The sequence below is a fragment of the Sphaerodactylus townsendi genome, linkage group LG02 (assembly GCF_021028975.2).
Source record: "Sphaerodactylus townsendi isolate TG3544 linkage group LG02, MPM_Stown_v2.3, whole genome shotgun sequence".
Taxonomy (NCBI): Eukaryota; Metazoa; Chordata; class Lepidosauria; order Squamata; family Sphaerodactylidae; genus Sphaerodactylus; species Sphaerodactylus townsendi.
Genome location: NC_059426.1, coordinates 11,926,599 through 11,945,926, shown reverse-complemented (window position 1 = coordinate 11,945,926; position 19,328 = coordinate 11,926,599). Strand labels below are relative to the sequence as shown.

Here is a 19,328-nt window from a genome sequence, read left to right as displayed (position 1 = left end):
CATTGCTCTTAACCACTACACCATGCTAAGCCTGAATCTCCTGGAAGTGGTGCTTTGGAAATGCAGGGAAAATTAGCTTAGATCCATTTAATTTAGTAGACCAGGTTATCTCTGAAAAGATGAAGTCTGTAAAACAGGATCTTCTATATGGTGCTCACCATGGTGGCCACTAACACCTTTCTTGGTGTCCCTCAAAGTGTTTTTTTAGAAAGTGGGTCAGGCCACCTGGGACTTTTGCAGCCCCACTGTCACTCTTTCAAAGCCAGGTCTGCATCTGGATTAAAATGGCTCTATAGCAGGGGTCTCCAACCTATGGTCCTCCAGATCTTCATGGACTATGATTCCCATCAACCCCTGCCAGCATGGCCAATTGGTAGAGCTGATGGGAATAATAATCCATGAACATCAGGAAAGCCATAGGTTGGAGACTCCTGCTCTAGAGCAAGCGTTACAAACCTTTTGGATCCCGGGGATACCTCTGGGATTCTGACCCAAGAAGGAGGAGGAGGAGGAGGAGGAGGAGGAGTTTGGATTTATACCTCACTTTTTTTCTCCTGTGATGAGTCTCAAAACAGCTAACAAACTCCTTTCCTTCCTCTCCCCTTAACAATCACCTTGTGAGGTAGGAGGGGCTGAGAAAATTCTGAGAGAACCATGACTGACCCAAAGTCACCCAGTAGGCTTCTTGTGGAGGAGCAGGGGAACTACCTTTGAAGACTCAACACATGGATTCTCTGTTGCTCTGTGTAATTGACGCTTTGAAGATTTAACCAAACATTTTGAAAAAGAAAAAAGAGAACTGATGAAAAGAAAGAAGTGAGGAGGAATGGACTGAGCTCAGGGACACAATAAAATGGCTTGAAGGGATGACCGGGAAACATCCAAAACACAGTGGGAAAGATAGAACCCTTTAATTTTGCCTGCACAGCAAGGGAAGACGTTTTGAAAATGTTTTGCTCCAAAGAGTGGTTGTTTCAGATAAAATATTTCCAGGCTGGCTATAAAACTTTTTCAGAACATAAGGGATGAAAACAATGCAAAGCTCCACAGGCTAAACATTTTATTTCCTGCCTCAAAACATTTGAAAAGGTTTGTGCAGAAAGGGAAGAAGAAGAAAAAGAAGAAGAGTTTGTATTTATATCCCCCTTTCTCTCCTGTAAGAAGACTCAAAGGGGCTTACAAACTCCTTTCCCTCCCCCCATCCCACAACAAACACCTGTGAGGCTGGTGGGGCTGAGAGAGCTCCCAAGAACTGTGACTTGCCCAAGGTCACCCAGCAGGAGTATGTTGGAGTGCACAAGCTAATCTGGTTCACCAGATAAGCCTCCTCAGCGCAAGTGGCAGAGCGGGGAATCAAACCCAGTTCTCCAGATTAGAGTGCATCTGCTCTTAACCACTATACCCCGCTGGCTCTGCACCATAGCCTACCTGCGAAATATTGTGATGCGATGTCACCCCATGTGTCAGTAATGCTCCTGAGCTTGCGAAAGGGACTACTTTAACCTTTTAATAAAAGGGTGTGAACGGTTCTGAACATATGCTATTTACCCTCCCCAAGATACTCCCCTCCTTAGTTGCTTCAGTGTTTATGCCTCCTTCCTCCAAAGCAACATGGAGAATAAAGCAAACTGGGCATGCACTCTGGATAGAAGATTCCTGCTACCCAGAGTAAGGGACTTCAGTAAATCACTTTGCAGGCAAGTGAGCAAATAGTTCTCCCTTGGCTAAGTAGTGGGTAAGACAAACAGCAGAATTTTTTTAAAAAATAATTTTTATTGTATCATTTGAATATTCCATTTTATATTAATACTCTTCTTTATTCGTTTTCAAACAGTACATTTTCCCCTTTTCCCCTCCCCCCTGTATTTTCTTCATAGTTTTATCAAACAAACAGCAGTAAGCTCATTCTTTGTAATCTCTTCTCCCATATCTCCTCCTTGACTCCAGCTTCTTTCATCCAGTCCGCATATATTGTCCATATCTTCAAAATTTCGCTCTGTTTAACTTGCCACAGTTTATTTTTTGTTATTATATCGAAAGTGTCCAGTGTCACTTCTTTCCAGATATATTCCAACCATTTCTGGATTGTCCATTTTTTCTTTTCCTACCAGCCTAAAGCTATTGTTGCACGAGACAGCAGAATTTGTATCCGGACTGTCAGTTCTAGATTGGGGAATTCCTGGAGATTTGGAGGGTTGAGTCTGTGGAGGGAAAGGACCTCACTGGGACTTAATGTCATAGAGTCCTCCCTCCAAAGTAGACATTTTCTCCAGAGCATCTGATCTCAGTTGCCTGGAGACCAGCTGTAATTCTGGAACATCTCCAGGCCCTATTTGGAGGTTGGTAACCATTATCTGACTGCAGTGACAAGCAATTGCTGTAATCATGGTTTTTGCATTTGACGCCTGCTCCTCCCCCTGTAAACTCACAGGACGCGGCTGCTGTAATTTGAAGCACGAGATAAATCCAGCAATGTGCGATGCCTGTGTTAGAAAAGATCCCCGTGGTCCCTGTAATCAAGAGGCCAAGGAGGAGGGGGAAACGCCATATGCTGTGAAAATTCGAAGTCACGACAACCGGCCAAGTTGTTTCTTTCAAATCCTGTTTCCTGAGATTATTTATAGCAACAGCTGGTTTCAAAGGCCTTCCTTCCAGCTTTGAATGTGATAATGAACACTTCTCGGTGCTGTGTTTTCAAGAGAGATTGTTCTAGAGTGTGTGTGTGTGTGTGTGTGTGTGTGTGTGTGTGTGTGTATGCTCTAGCAAGATTTTCAGCCCCACTTAGTCTGGGATGCTGAAGTTAGTTTGGTGGCCAAAAACCCATCTTAAAATCATGGTTGTGATGGACAGGAGGCCATCCCCTCCTTGATAGGTGGAACAGCCACTCAGTTGTCTCATCCCTGAGCCAATAGAAGTGCTGATGCAGCATCCAATCACCTTTCAGGAGAGGAAATGGAATGTTGGAGGGAGACATAGCAGGAGAGAGGACAGAGATACTTTTAGATAGGGTTCCCAGACTCCCACTGCAGGTGGGGGATCCCCTGGCCCCTCCCCTGGCCCCTCCCCTTGGCATCAATCAGCTGGTCAGTGTGGGGAGCTTACCAGCAGCAAACTGAGGCCTAGGCTTGTGTTGGTGACACAGTGATGTCATTTTTGGTGTATACTGGAGGTGACATCATCATATTGCTCCCTATGTGGGGACACACTGGAGTCTGGGGGAAAAGTCTATGATAAAAATGACTTCTACCATAAAGTTTGTGCCCAAATGCCGGTATCCAGTGGTGGGATCCAAAAATGTTAGTAACAGGTTCCCATGGTGGTGGGATTCAAACTGTGGCGTAGCGCCAATGGGGCTGGGTGGGGCACGACAAGGCCGTGGCCGGGCATTCCTGGGCGGGGCTGTGGCAAGGACGCAGCCACTGTGCCGGTCCTTGGGCGGGAAACGAATGCACACAGGCACAGGCTGCCATGCACGCCAGTGCACCTCCTGCTAGACTGCTTCAAGTTCTGCGTGCTACTGCTGAGAGGAGGGGCATAACTAAGGCAAAAATCACGTGGCAAAATCACCAATTAGTAACCCCCTCTCAGCACACACAAATAATAAGTAACCTACTCTCGGGAACCTGTGAGAACCTGCTGGATCCCACCTCTGCCGGTATCCCCATGTCACCGACAACATGATGACATCACTTCTGGTGTGCACACGGGACGAAGCTGGTACAACATGGGGATACTGGCATTTGTCCCTGCATCCCCAGCAACAGAGGCCTGGGCACCAGTTTGATGCTGGTATGTCCCCTTTCCCAGTTGTTGATGGGGGTAACTCAGCTTGGATCTCCCCAGAAAAACAGTAGATTGCTTGAAAGGTCACTCTGCTTGGCACTGTGGTTTAACTCTACCGTTAGAAGTAGATACAGTACCTAATTCTGAGGCTGTCTTGTGATAAGCAGACCTCATATTATTTGGTCTGACTTTTGGGAAAGGGCAGGCTAGCGTGGGTACGATGCTGTGTGCATGAGAGGCTTCAACTCAGTGGCTACTTAGCGAAATCTTGTTCATGCTTGAAAACATTACACAACATTCAAACCACACTCTGAAGCCATAACAACTTTAAACTTGTGCGCCTCGCCAAGGACTCTTCTTTGACTATTTGGAGACCCGTGCTGCTGCTCTGTCCTTTAAAACTATCAATAAACCCTTGTTGTTATTTGCATACAACTTCTGCCTCCGTGATCTCTGTCTTCTACTTGCTCACTACAAAAAACTTACCTCATGGCAGTGATCCTAAATCCTTCACGCTAAGACCATCTTGTATCTGAGGGAAGGTCTGCAGACTGAGATATCATTGAAGCAAACCTTTAAAGAACTTTTCGTACAAACTTGAACACTCCTTTAGAGGCCTTGTATGGGAAACTTCCTTCATACATAGCTGGAGGGAACCCTTTCCTCAAATCTGTATTTGGTCGATTCTGCACTTGCGTTATCGACCTAAGTTGGAGCTGCATTCGACCTAAGTGCTGCGCACAACCACTGGGATCATCGTGGTTTTGTACCAGCTTCGTCCCGTGTTAACGGTCAAATTTCCGACTCCAGTTGGGAACTACTACTTTTTCAGGGAACCACGCTCAAACTCAGCTCGATTCCAGTAAAGTGCGGAATCTCTGGTGCCAGGAGTCCCCCATTCAGCCAATCACAGCTGAGTGTTTCAGGCATGCGTACAGCTGGACAATCGAAAAACGCCACCTTCGTCCCTCCATTCCTGTGGCAGTTTTTTTTATAACGTGTGTGGGGATAGACGAAACATGGCCGTAGAACAGTAGCCAATCGGAACGGAGCGGCGAAGAGGCACAGGATGATTCCGCCCTCCGAGCTGGGATCAAGCTGGTTGCAGTGGGGAACAACAATGGCTTTGACCTAGGTTAGTACCCTTCTCAGGGAACTGGGTCGAACCTATTTTACTCGTGTGCGGAATCGCCCTTTATGAGTCTCAACTCATGTAAAAATGGTTACTAACAGTAGTGTTTGTATCTACAAACATAATCATAAACTGATGCTGATTTGTGACATAAACATAACATTACACAGTGCTTAGTACAGCTGTTGATTCCAGTTCTCCGGAGGTGTTTTCCCAGTAGTGTTTCCCTTCACATTCAAAACTGTCAGCCACTCAAGCCCCATAGCGTGGGGTTGCAAAGTACTAATTGACCAATCCAACTCCCAAGAGCCTGCCATATTCTAGTTCCTTAAAAGGTTTTGTCAGTGGTATCTCAGTCTGTGCAAACCAAGGGTTCCCCAACTGGGTGTCCAGTTACCAGCAACTTTTGTGGCACCTGCCAAGCATTTTCCGAAAGTGAGTGTGTCCAGATAGGGTTTTGACTGGTATGGCTTCAAATTGGCCACTGGAGATCTGAGTGGCTGCGCAGACTAAAATAACATCGCTTTGGCAACAGCTGCCTCTGAATTTTTGGTTTTATTTTGTCTCCCTCTTCTTTTCCAGTGTATTGTTAAATTTTCAGCTCTCCTGCACTTGAACTTTATTTGGGTATGTGTGTAAGACTCTACTCCCTGTGGTAGCCATTTTGTGGCTGGCCCCGCCTCCCAGGGCAGCCATCTTGTGACTCAGTCCACCACTTCGTATCAGAATTACCGAACTCAAAAATGTTGCAGTGGTTCTCAACCTTCCTAATGCTGCGGCCCTTTAATACAGTTCCTCATGTTGTGGTGACCCCCAACCCTAACATTTATCCATTTTACAGACGGAGAACACTGATGCAGAGAGTCTTAGGTGACCCCTGTGAAAGGGTCGTTCGACCCCCAAAGGGGTCCCGACTCCCACGTCGATAAGAGACAGGGAGATAAGAGACAGGTAAAGAGCCTTTACTTCTGTGGTGTTGTTATAATGCTTTTTTGTTTCTTTCTGTAGTTGGCAGTATGAAATGGGTTACATTACAAATACTATATTGTGGAAAATCCAACTTTTTCAGAAAAAAAAGATTGAGATTCATCTTTAAACAAGAATCAGGGCAAAGAATTCTGTCAGGGTTTTGATATACTTCAAAGCACTACTTTGTGAACGGCATTTTACCTTGCGTGGCTTTAAAGTTTAAACACAACTTCACACATTTCCTTGAACTTCTTTCTCTGCTGTTACCTTTTTGTCTCACTAAAACCACACACTAAGCAATAGCCTCCGAGTTGGCAATGAACCGAGTCATTCCTGATACATTAACCAGCACAGGAGTGTTCTCTGAGGCCATTTACACACCTGTAGTCTCCTTTGCATTGAGCATACATTCTCTTCAGGTTTGATTCTTAGTTATGTACATGCTTCCCCCCCTTTGAAACTCACTCTGCTGTCAGATCAGAGAATCCCCACAGTTTCCAAAACCTGTTGAAGTGTGACTTTTTCTCTCCCTTCGCAGAGATCACTGAGTGTTTCATTTTGAGTTTGCTTGCTCCTCCCTGACTTCCCCTGCCTACACCACAGCAGTTTCTCCCATTCTTTGGGCCACCGGCTCAAAATGATCAGAAGGACTTTTTTTTTAAAAAAAATTATTATTTTAACCCTTGACATTGCCATGGGATTTACATGGTCTAGCAAAGAAACGCTAGATCAAAGATGGCTCAGACACCCCAAAGTGGCAGGCAACCTTCCCAAATGGCAATTGCGTGGAAAAAACAATGAAGTAACAGGCAGGCAAAATGGCAGCTGGGCTCAGGATATTTTACAGAGGGAGAACCACTGTAACCAAAAAAAAACCTGGGCTGGGGGGTGGGGGTACCAATTAATGGAGGAGGAGTAGTAGTTTGGATTTATAGCCCCCCTTTCTGTCCTGCAGGAGACTCAAAGGGACATACAATCTCCTTGCCCTTCCCCCCTCACAACAAGCACCCTGTGAGGTGGGTGGGGCTGAGAGAGCTCCGAGAAGCGGTGACTAGCCCAAGGTCACCCAGCTGGCGTGTGTGGGAGTGTACAGGCTAATCTGAATTCCCCAGATAAGCCTCCACAGCTCAGGCGGCAGAGCGGGGAATCAAACCCGGTTCCTCCAGATCAGAGTGCACCTGCTCTTAGCCACTCCGCCACTGCTGCTCACTCAATTGCCAAGCAAAGAGCTGCGGGGTAAGTAGTGCATGCATAAAGAACTGAATTTAACAGTGGATTCTTCCTCCTACCCTGCACTGCCATCTTCCACTATGTCAGGTTCAGCTTTCATCTAAGACTTGCTCAAAGGTATGTCTGGGATGGGACTGTGCTCCTGGAAGACCCCAGACGATACATTTGGAGCAGGCCCACCAATCTGGTCCCCTCTTCCTCCACCTTCTCTCTCCTTTTGAAGCATCTCCATTTCTTACCATCCAGGGACTACCTTCCATATGGCATTGCTCCAGTGACATCTTCAAACTTGGTTACAATAGGGGAGCAGGCTGTCCCTCACAAGGCAGGATCATGCGTGAAAAGTCGTGGGCCTCTGAGTTATTATTTTGCACAGATAACTCTGAACTGGATAGCCCAGTTTAGCCCAATCTCGTTAGATTCCAGAAGCTGAGCAGGGTTGGCGCTGGTTGATACTTGGAGGGGAGGCCACCAAGGGTCCAAAGTTGCTACACAGAGGCAGGTAATGGCAAACAACCCCTGTTAAGCCACTCACAGGGTCACACTATGTTGGTTGTGGCTTATCTGCACCCCACCCCCCACCCCCCACCCCCCACCCCCACCCCCACCCCCACCCCCACCCCCACCCCCAGAGCAGCAGTGGTGTAGGAGGTTAAGAGCTCGTGTGTCTAATCTGGAGGAGCTGGGTTTGATTCCCAGCTCTGCTGCCTGAGCTGTGGAGGCTTATCTGGGGAATTCAGATTAGCCTGTGCACTCCCACACACGCCAGCTGGGTGACCTTGGGCTAGTCACAGCTTCTCGGAGCTCTCTCAGCCCCACCTACCTCACAGGGTGTTTAGCCTGTACACTCCCACACACGCCAGCTGGGTGACCTTGGGCTAGTCGCAGCTTCTCAGAGCTCTCTCAGCCCCACCCACCTCACAGGGTGTTTGTTGTGAGGGGGGAAGGGCAAGGAGATTGTAAGCCCCTTTGAGTCTCTTGCAGCTTCTCAGAGCTCTCTCAGCCCCACCCACCTCACAGGGTGTTTGTTGTGAGGGGGGAAGGGCAAGGAGATTGTAAGCCCCTTTGAGTCTCTTGCAGCTTCTCAGAGCTCTCTCAGCCCCACCCACCTCACAGGGTGTTTGTTGTGAGGGGGGAAGGGCAAGGAGATTGTAAGCCCCTTTGAGTCTCTTGCAGGAGAGAAAGGGAGGATATAAATGCAAACTCTTCTTCTTCTTCTTCTTCATCATCATCATCATCATCAGGGCATGTGGCATGAACCACTACCAGATTTGGAAGAAAAGAAAATCCAGCCAAGACACAGGAAGTTTGATGACAAGCGTTTTTTTTTATTCGCAAAACAATCACTATACAGCAACAAATACATTTGCAAATTGGATTGAAAAACATGAACTACCTACCACCAGCCATTCAAGAAATGCCTCTTTTATGATAACAGGATCTAGAATTATTAGGGGGAACAAAATAAACCCACAAGCTTGTAATTGCCTACTGTGTTTTTTTTTTTAAATCTATCCCAGCACATCTAAGACGATTTCGTATTTTTCTTTGCTAAAGTTGAAATGTTGGGGCTGATACAACCAGGTCTGTGGGGGGCAAATTCTTCTTCTGCTAAAGGCTCGGCAATCTGGGCGGCAGAGAACAACCTCTAAACGCAATGCTTAGGCTAGGCTTGAACAATATGCGATTCGCTGCGTTGCCTGCAAACCACTAGAAAGGCATTCCGGCCTGTCTCAGGACTAGAGAGTTCCCTGCCATAGCAATCCTTGAGAAACCAGGAGAACTCTCGAACCTTTAATGACTGCCCTGCAGAGCAGGCGACTCTTTCTAGCCTGGTCGGGCGCAGATTGTACCTGTCTGTTTTAGGCTGAATTTTGGCCAGCCGCTTCTTTGAGCACGGCAAAGGCTATTTGCTCTTGACTTTTGGAAAGGACTCTGGAGCCCAGCACTACAGAAACGTCCTCAGCAGTGGAGTATTTATCTAGGGGACATGGGGTACCCTATGTCCCCGGGCGCCCCCCTAGTGGGGTGGCGCAAAAATTTCAGGTTCATTTGTGTGTGTTTTTGTATTTTTTAGTGTTTCTTTTCAGTTTTTGCCTGCAGGGGGCACAGTTTTTAGGCTAGCAGCACCAAAATTTCAGGGATTTTTCAGGAGACTCTCCTGATGATACCACCCAAGTTAGGTGAGGTTTTGTTCAGGGGGTTCAAAGTTATGGACTCCTAAAAGTGGTGAGGGGGGTAGCTGCCCATACGGGGGCGGGGGGGGCAACTCAGGTTTTGTCCCCGGGCTCCAGTTTGCCTAGATACGCCTCTGGTCCTTAGTATGCTCACTGTGATATGGTAGTCCACATTTTTTGGGATGCTTGTATACTAGGCAGATACAGCCATAAAGAAAAAGTTGAAGCATACCTCTTAGGTTTCTAATGCAACCTATTCTACATATAGTGTCCCAGTAGACAGGGGACTTAAAATGAGCAGCTTGAACTACTGTTGCCGGGGAAAGGGTTGCTTGTATTGTCAAAGGCTTCCACAGCTGGAATCAACTGGCTGTTGTGGGTTTTCTGGGCTGTGTGACTGTGCTCTGGCGGTTTTTGCTCCTAATAGAGGTGGGCGAAACGTTAGGAACAAAAACGACCAAAGCCACACATCCCAAAAAACCCACAACAGCCAAAAGGCTTGCTTAATCCCCACCCCCCCTCAAGTCCCTTCAGGTTTGGGATTACACAGAAGCAGATGGTATCCAAGTAAAGACACCCCTTCCCCCAAGCATTTGTTTTCTCAGTGGAAAGGTTTCGTTTCGACTGAACAGCTTAGCTTGATCCTAATTTTTTAAAAAACTATTTCGCTTGCTTGAGAAACAGTAAATGTGCATTTGTTTATTTTATCACAGCTCAGATTATTTGAGAACTTGCAGGCTAAGGGGCTGGTATCAGACTAACAGAATGGGCAACGAGCAATGTGCCAAACGTGGCGGTGAGTTCCAATCCTCCGGCAAGCTCTACTGGACATGTCTTGCTGCCAACGAACATCAGAAAGCTCAAAGTCCACCCTTCGTTTCTGTCAATGAGGCTTGAGGAAGACAACTTCCCACAGGACTTTGCCACTGGCTTTTACATGCAGTTTGGCTCAGGAAAGAGCTAAACTGTAAAAAAAAAAGGAGTCCCGCCCCTAGCAATGAAGATACAGTCCTGTGACATAGGCCTTTCACAACTGTTTGCAAGTGGATTTTGCCATTCAAAGAGCATTGAAAGCAGTTTGAAAGTGCATTATTCTGCATTTGCGGAATGAGACATAGTGGGTGCATTTCCATTTTACGAGTTCCTCTGCCACTGTCCAACTTGTGCGGCTCCATCAAAATTCTGCAACTCTTACGAATGGGAGAATGATGATGGGTAACAAGGACTTTGCTCGAAGATAAAAACTGGCAGCATGAAACTTAGTGACAGCTTTGTCACCGCACGCACGCTGTTGTCATTTAACTTCGCCATGTAGAATGTGTTTATACTCCTAAAAGGCAGGATACAAAAGAGTCACAGATATGAGGCTGTTCCGACTGGGTGCCAGTCAGCTGAGTCTGTCTGTGAGGGGGACAGCAGTACCCTAGATGCTCTCTCTCCCTTACTCCAAAACTGGGGAAAAAAGACATAACAACACAGAGAGGCTAATCTTCAAGAACCAGAGGCAGAGAGTCAGAGGCTCTTTCTGCACATGCAGAATAATGCACTTTCAAACTGCTTTCAATGCTCTTTGAAGCTGTGCGGAATGGCAAAATCCACTTGCAAACAGTTGTGAAAGTGGTTTGAAAACGCATTATTCTGTGTGTGCGGAAGGGGCCAGAGTGACGTTTTCTTAAAAATACAGTTCTTTGGCCTTCTCTGTATTTTTTTTTCTTCTGGAAGCAGCTGCCAAGAGTCCCACAGCATTCTGGGTTCTCTGGAGCCTCGGTTTGGTCCAGTCGGAGCCTGCTTATATTCTTAAAACACCTTGTATTATTATTATTATTCTAAGCAATATCACAGCAATCACAGGGCAGAACAGTCCTTTGAAAGACTTTAGATACTACATGAACATTTCCCCTTCACCAAATGATAAATAGTATTAGGCTCATCTCACTGTCTATATTTCAAGTGTCACGGTCTTTAGAAGTTCACCTTCGATAAAGATCACAGTCCTTGGATGGCCCGATCTTGTTCGATCTTGGAAGTTAAGCAGGCTTTGGCATGGTTAGTACTTGGATGGGAAACCACCAAGGAAATTCAGGGTTGCAGAGGCAGGTAAGGGCAAACCACCTCTGGTTTTTTTGCATTGGCAAACCACCTTTGTTTTTTGGCATTGAAACCCTTCAGGGACACCATAAGTAGGTTGAGACTTGATGGTGTTTTCCACTGCCAAGGATCACAGTTCATCTTTGCATAATGTGGTCAATTGAAGTCTATAAAATTATGCATGGGATAGAAAATGTTGACAGAGAGAAATTTTTCTCTCTTTCTCACAATACTAGAACCAGGGGGCATCCATTGAAAATGCTGGGGGGAAGAATTAGGGCTAATAAAAGGAAACACTTCTTCACACAACGTGTGATTGGTGTTTGGAATATGCTGCCACAGAAGGTGGTGATGGCCACTAACCTGGATAGCTTTAAAAGGGTCTTGGATAGATTTATGGAGGAGAAGTCGATCTCTGGCTACCAATCTTGATCCTCTTTGATCTGAGATTGCAAATACCTTAACAGACCAGGTGCTCAGGAGCAACAGCCGCAGAAGGCCATTGCTCTCACCTCCTGCATGTGAGCTCCCAAAGGCACCTGGTGGGCCTCTGTGAGTAGCAGAGAGCTGGACTAGATGGACTCTGGTCTGATCCAGCTGGCTTGTTCTTATGTTCTTATGTTCTTAATTCACTGTCCTAAAGCTTTGCTGGTTCCCATCTATTTACAAACAACAGCCTCTGTCACATAGGATGCTATTTTATAAATGTAAAGGCTGATCTTACTGAGTTCTATGAACCTCCCTAATGATACAGGATAAAACCTGAATACAACTGGGAATCAGATTTCTGCATCTGACAAAACAGACTCTCATCTGCAAAAGTTTATGCTGGAGCGAGTTTGTTGGCCTTTAAGGTGCCACAAGATTATTATTTGTTCAGACCGTTGATACTTTAAAAAAATGATTGCGTGTGTCAGCATCAGTCTTAGGTACAGGATGCACAACATAGGAATTGAGGCAGCCCTTTTAAAACAGCTTCCAACACCTAAAAGCCATCCTAGTGAATTGTTCATGGGTGGCTCAGCTTGAGAACATGCAAATGGCGTAGCGATGATTCTGAAAGGATCACAGCAATTAAGCTGCAGGTCAAAATAAGTAATTCAATTATCATTTAGTCAATGCCAGCATACATAACATAGGGGGATTCTTATCCCCCACTGGGTCAGCTATATTACTGTACCACATTCACAGTCCTTCAGATTACAACGGTGGAAATCCCAGAGACTCCACTGGTTTTAATATTGAGGTGCCCCTGGATTATTTCCAATTTATACGCACTTGTCTTATACTTTTTATACTTGGTATATTTTTGCTGCAGATTAATTGACTGTCGCCTCGGTAATGCCGTCTAGAGATTATTTATTTATGTGACTGGTAATTGTCATGCACAATACATTTCTCTCTAAAGCTTCGTTTTGCTGTCTGAGGCTCTGAAAATATCTATGCAAAGCTGCTGTTATGGAATAATTTCTGCTAAAACTACCTATCTCTTGGAATTTCAACTTTAGCAAAAGAAAAAAAAAACCTTTAGACTTAACTCTTACCCTAGGTATTGTTTTTTAACGAAAAGCTGGAATGAAACCATTTTTTTAAATGCTTGTTGTTGTCGTCTTTTTTTTTTTAAAAAAAAATCTAGAATCCCAAACCATCTTTTTGGAGACTTAAAAAAAAAGAATTACTTGGACCTCACGAAGTCAGTCATAGTGAAGGGGAAAAAAAGGAAAGAAAGAGAGAGGAGGGAGAATAACATTTCTTATCACAGAAGAGACTTGCATCTGGCACTAAAACAGGGGTCACAGTTTTGAGATGTCACAGAAAGCAATTTCATGCTAAATGAGTTGTCCTTTTTTTTTTTGAGTTTTTTAATCTGAAAAAACCCTGCTAAACATCTACTTTTACATACCTAAAATTGCAAAGGGTGCAAAAAAGACACAGATACTGTGAATAAGGAAGTAGAATATTCAAGTACGAGAGGGGGGAGATCACAAATGGCCACAGAGAAATATATACCTATAATAATACTGTATCAAACAGATGGAAAGGATGTGAAAATTAGTAGTGTACCCACCAGTGAGCTGCTTAGCCAATATCCTAATTAGACACAGTTCCACTGCTTAGTTTCAGTAGCTGTTTTAGAAAAGAAAAAGGAAAAAAACAAAGAAAAAAATGCCACTTTCCCAATACAGTTCATACAATTTCCGCCCAACTACGTTCTTTAATTATTAGTTAAATAATTCATTGGAATCAGCTATACACTGATATCATCATCCACGTTCCACAACGTTAATAACTTAACCGACTCTTTCTTCAACCCATTTATATAAAATAACCCCACCTTGCCCCCAGCTCTTTTGGACATCTTGACTTTGCGCTCTTCTGCCCGGGACTCAAGACTCTCCGGTTTAGTTTAACCTTAATAAATTACAGCGGGAGATACCCCTTCGTTCCCTCCACGAACCCAATGGTAACATGAGCAAATCAACAGACCAAACAAGGTTCTTGAAGATGTGGTGGATGGCCTTCAGGCACAAAATGCGTTGTGTCCCAGCACAGAAACTCCATGCAAGACAGCGTAGAGCGACAAGAATTGTCCAACAGAACAAACCGCAATTGTGCCCCGGTAAAAGACAGCGTCTTCCCGCTCAGAATGGAAATCAGGCCAATTTCTGCAACTATGTATATCATTTTTTTTCCCCAGTTTTATTTTACGGTTACTACAGTCTTGGGATGAGACTTAATTTTAGACATGGTAAAGGATGAATATGAACACCTGCTCAGAGCCTGTTCTTGGCAAGAGCTCATGCCTAAATATTATTACTTCAAACACTGCTAAACGAAGCAAATTCATAAGCCCTGTTTAGCCAGGGCCGCAGTGACATCTTCAGCGAGGGTAGCTAGCTGAGGAGATTCAAGCAGGTTGATGCTGCCGGAGGAGGAGACGTTGCTGAGCCTCCGCGGGGAGGCCACGCTGGATCGGCCAGGCGACTGCATGATGATCTCTGCCCCGTGGTCCACGCGGGCTTTGGCATGCTCTCGGAAGTTGAGCTTCTGGCTGTCAATCTGCACAAGGAACACAGCGACCAGAGATGTGTGATATTAGGAATGAGGAATGACTGGGGGCAGGGAATCCTTTGCCCTGGGCCCAGCCACCTGATGCTGTCAATTTGCTGTGGGGGCAGTTATTAGCAGCAAGGAGAGGCCTATGCCTGATTCGCCAGTGGTGATGTCACTTCTGGCATGCTCCAGAAGTGATGCCGTTGCGTCGCTGGCAATGGGAGACATGCCGGCATTTGGGCAAAACCTCTATGGTAAAACTGGCTTCTTCCATAGAGTTTTTGCCCAAATACTAACTAGAACATCCCACCTTGCTAATGATGTGATGATGTCACTTCCAGTGCCATGTCACCAGTGGTGCCACCCTGGGCCTCTCCTCATTGCTAGTAAGTCCCAGTTATTGGGGGATGGGGATCTGTCAACCCTGGGTGAAATACACCTGATAAGCTGTGGAGGTTTTTCTAAACTTCCTCAAAAAAGAAAGACAGACAAATAACAAGGAACATCTGAGCAGAAGGCTCCAAATTCACCTTAAACCTTCCGTCAAAGGACTCAACATGCTTATTTACAAGTTGTCTCTGGCTTCACAGGTTGGTCAGCGTTACATCAGCTCCAAGAATGTTGGTTTATAAGCCTTTTGCTGCTGGTATGCTGGCCGTGGTGAAGGAGTTTGGAGTGCCAGAATTGGGACCTTCCGAAAAAAAGCTAGGTCTAAATTCTGTGAATCTCGAGCAGGCAAATAAAATATGTTCTAAGGCATAGGTGTCAAACTCGGGGCCCTCCAGATGTTATGGACTACAATTCCCATCATCCCCTGCCAGCACGATGCTGGCAGGGGTTGATGGGAACTGTAGTCCATAACATCTGGAGGGCCGCGAGTTTGGCACCTGTGTTCTAAGGTCTCTTCAGAGGTTGAGCAGTGTGTGCAAGCACGCCTCTGGTGTAGAGATGCCCTAAATCTCTCTGGGGACAGAGCAAGAAGAAATGTGTTGGTTCTTGCTCTAGTGATCACCCATCTCAGCTTAGGGTCAAACAATACGTTTAAATAACCGGCTATCCTGCATTTCTCGGGTATGATATCGAAGGAAAGAGGGGAAACAGAGAGTCCTTGCTCTGCCAATTAGGAGCTGGTATTCCTGATCAAATAACCACTCCTTAATGCAATGGAGGAACTCACTGGAAGGGAGCATATGGAGCTGGTCCCAAGTAAAACCCAGAGAGAGAGTCTTAGATTCATGGTACTCATAATGTAAGGAATCGCTGCGTTGCAGAGAACGGAGTCCTGCAATAGCCAATGCAAAGGCTGTTCCAGCGCATTCTGGAGCAGGTAGTGTCCTTACCTTGATGTTTCCTCCTCCAGGTACATGGTGAGCATTGTCAAGCGAGCCAACCTTTGAATGTGCCTTTTCTTTAAAATCCAGTTTCACGCTTTCGATTTTCACGCGACCCCCACCTGTAAGGCAAGGGAGTGGGAGGGGAAAAGTGAGACTGAAAGAAGGCAAAAACCATCCTAGGCCCGTGACCTTCTACGAATCACTTTTAAACGAATCACTTTTCCCTGCGCTCAGCAGAGGCCAATTTGCTGGTGATCCCCGCCCCCTCTATGATGCGGCTGGCCTCCACTAGGGCCAGGGCTTTTACGGCCCTGGCCCCTGCCTGGTGGAATGCTTTCCCTCCAGCTGTCCGGGCCCTGCGGGACCTTAATGAGTTCCGCAGGGCCTGCAAGACCGAGCTATTCCACCGGGTCTTTGGGGGGACCAGCTGCTGATATGGGTGCCCGAAACAATCTAAGACCCACTGTTCCCCTTTTAAGAGGAGTTTTAATAGTCGGATGCCATCTATTTTAATTAGGTTTGACAATTGAATGCTGCATTTTAACTCTTAACTCTGTATTTATTCTGTTTTATTGTTTGTTGGTACTGTAAACTGCCCTGAGCCCTCCGGGGGAGGGCGGTATAAAAGTGAAATAATAAATAAATAAAAATAAACAAGTGTATGGCAGACTGGGACCCATTTTTCCTTCTCCCCTCTTTGGGAGGGTTTTTAATAAGGGTTTTATTGCGGACACTGTTTTATTATATTGACCGCTGTGTTTATTTTAATGGTTTTTAATGGTACAGGTTGTAACATTATGTTGTTCACCGCCCAGAGCCCTTCGGGGGTAGGGCGGTATACAAAACTTATAAATCGATCAATCGATCAATCGATCAATCGATCAATCGATCAATCGATCAATCGATCAATCGATCAATCGATCAATCGATCAATCGATCAATCAATAAAGTGTTTGCTCAGCAGACAGGAATCCTCCTCAACCCAGGTTTAGTTTAGCGATTTTTGAAAAACCTGGGGTCAGGAGAAATACATCGGGCTGTACTTATTTTTGGGGAAAGAGGTGTGTGAAGTTCTTCCCCTCAATACTTTTTTAATAACGTCCTGAAGACATTATATTTGTGCCGTGCGGAATCCACCATTGTCTGGCTAATAAATGTCACGAAGTTGCATCTCCCCATAGCATCATAGTATTATTTCAGCTAGTAGTCACATTCTTGGGATACATTTTGTACTGTCATGAATAAGGAATTCCCTTCTCTAGCACAGCTCAGAGATCCCAAAACACACCAGAAAGTTCCCTTCAAAATGCTTAGCCACAACAACACAAGCCTTTATTGGCATATAAAATGGGACAAAATTTTAAAACAAAACAAGGTTAAGAAATGCAGTTAAAACTACTAATTTCCAGTTATAAAATTTTCAACAGTTTCACAAAAGAGCACATCAGAGTTGTTCAGGAGATTGGGTATCTTATAACACTCATGCCACTGAGAACATTGCAAGAAAATGGAATTCATGTATTTCGTGCGTATCTTATTGTATTTAGGGCATAGAAACAAAGAATGGTCAAGTGTTTTAACCGTAGTCATATCACATGAACAAACTCTTTTAGAACAAAATGGTTAGCCAATATTGGGGATAAATTGCTTGTTGACCAACCACTTGGACATCTGCCACCCAAGGGCAAGATGACCAACGTCCTGCCATTTTCCCTCCAGCAAGTTCCCGTATTACCTGGCCTGTGACGAATATTCTTCAGCGAGCCACACTTTGAAGTCACGTGACTCAGGTCTATCTTCTTGGTCACAATTTGCACCTGTTAGAAGTACACACAAGACAGCTTTAGGAACAAGGAAAATACATGCTAGTAGACTGGGTATATCCAGAATATGGAAAACACTGTAAGGAAAGAGAGGCTTAATAGACGACACGACATGCAACAAAGCAGGGGGATGCCCAGATTAATACAGCAAAGCTTCCCGTTTCCCCCCAAAAACTGTGTTAGAACGCTTTCCATTAGTACGGCAAAGATTCAGAAAGAGAAAATAAGTGTTGTTACTTTCCTACACGTTGCACGTGCAAGAAAAGTGTCTCAATGCTGTGGGTTGAAAGGTCTATGGCACAGGTGTCAAACTTGCGGCCCTCCAGATGTTATGGACTGCAGTTCCCATCGTCCCCTGCCAGCATCATGCTGGCAGGGGATGATGGGAACTGTAGTCCATAACATCTGGAGGGCCACGAGTTTGACACCTATGGCCTATGGCAGGGGTCCCCAAACTTTTTAAACAGGGGGCCAGTTCACTGTCCCTCAGATTGTTGGAGAGCCGGACTAAAAAAAACTATGAACAAATTCCTATGCACAAATGATTGTAAAATGTTTGATTTCACCTTTCAGCCTTTCTGTCATGGTCTATTTTTAGAACAGTGACCAAAGTATGTCAAGTACAGGGTGGGCTCCAGATATTGTTGGGGAGGCTGTGGAATACCTTCCCCTGTAAAAAAAAAGCAGAACTTTCCCAATGAAACATTCCATCTAACCCAGGAGCAGGTATCTTCCTGGGTTCTTTCCTCCCTAGCAGCCAGCGAGCGATTCGCCAGCCTGGCTGATGCCAATGGGAGTGAGGCGGAACAGAAAGCCTGAGAGCAACACATGAAGTAGCTGAGAGGAAAGGGTGGAGCAGGCGTTGCCACATGTAAGGTTTCCAACTCTGGGTCAGAAAATTCATGGAGATTTGGGGGTGCCATCATGTAACTGCAATCAACAGCCGTTGGGGCCGGTTCCTCCTCTCCCTCGAGCCCCCACTGCATTGAATGGAGCCATTGCCGCCATGCCTGGCGGGCCAGATAAATGCCTTCAGGGGGCCACATTTGGCCCCCGGGCCATAGTTTGGGGACCCCTGGTCTATGGGATAGCCACTTGTTCCTTCTTTTAGTTAGATTTCCAAAATCTAACTTATCTCGGTTTCTGCTTCTAACATCTTCCCAAAGCGCTGCCTGCAAATGAGTAATTTACAGCACAGTTCTGCGCCCACAATGTTCAGTGAAGGATAAGTGTGCATAAAGACTCTGGTGAATGCCAATTTACAGTGAAGCCCTGTGGCCTTTTAAACACATTGATTTTAATGCACTCAGACTGGCTAGGACTGTGCTTTTAATGTATTACTAACAAGGGTTTTTGGGTCCTTTTAGAAAACTGCTTGCGTCTTCCAAACACTCCATAATAATTACCACAACAGGATGGAATTAAATGTGGGGAAGAGAGATGGGAAAATTGCAAGAGGCCCAGAACCTATCCTTAATCTCTTGTGTCTGCAATACTTAGGAAATGATGCTTTCTTGGTCTGGTGTGTTAAAGAAAATGACTCCTTAGAGACAGTCCTTTCCTTAGAGACAACCCTTTATTTTCTAGGGAGGGACTATGTTTTTTGTCTTAAGACTGAGACAGTTACAGGATATATTAACGTTCAGACCCACCATGAGACACTTATGTTAGTTAGAGTTGAATGAGACCTCTTGGAGGGTTGCCAGAATGGTCTAGGATTCAGTGACCCTTCTTTCGT

At 45.4% G+C, this 19,328-nt stretch overlaps 1 protein-coding gene across 10 annotated transcripts in view; it reads right to left on the bottom strand.

Moving 5' to 3' along the window:
- Nucleotides 1-13,006: 13,006 nt before the first annotated feature.
- Nucleotides 13,007-19,328, bottom strand: part of MAP2 (microtubule associated protein 2) — a 385,117-nt gene continuing 378,795 nt past the window's right edge. For all 10 annotated transcript variants that reach the window (XM_048484968.1, XM_048484977.1, XM_048484972.1 and 7 more), the window contains 3 exons: nucleotides 17,503-17,584; nucleotides 15,774-15,886; nucleotides 13,007-14,439 (listed from right to left, as the gene is read on the bottom strand). In XM_048484968.1, the coding sequence (XP_048340925.1) occupies nucleotides 14,224-14,439; nucleotides 15,774-15,886; nucleotides 17,503-17,584 (411 nt within the window). In that variant the 3' untranslated portion in view covers nucleotides 13,007-14,223. The remainder of the gene's footprint in view (nucleotides 14,440-15,773; nucleotides 15,887-17,502; nucleotides 17,585-19,328) is intronic.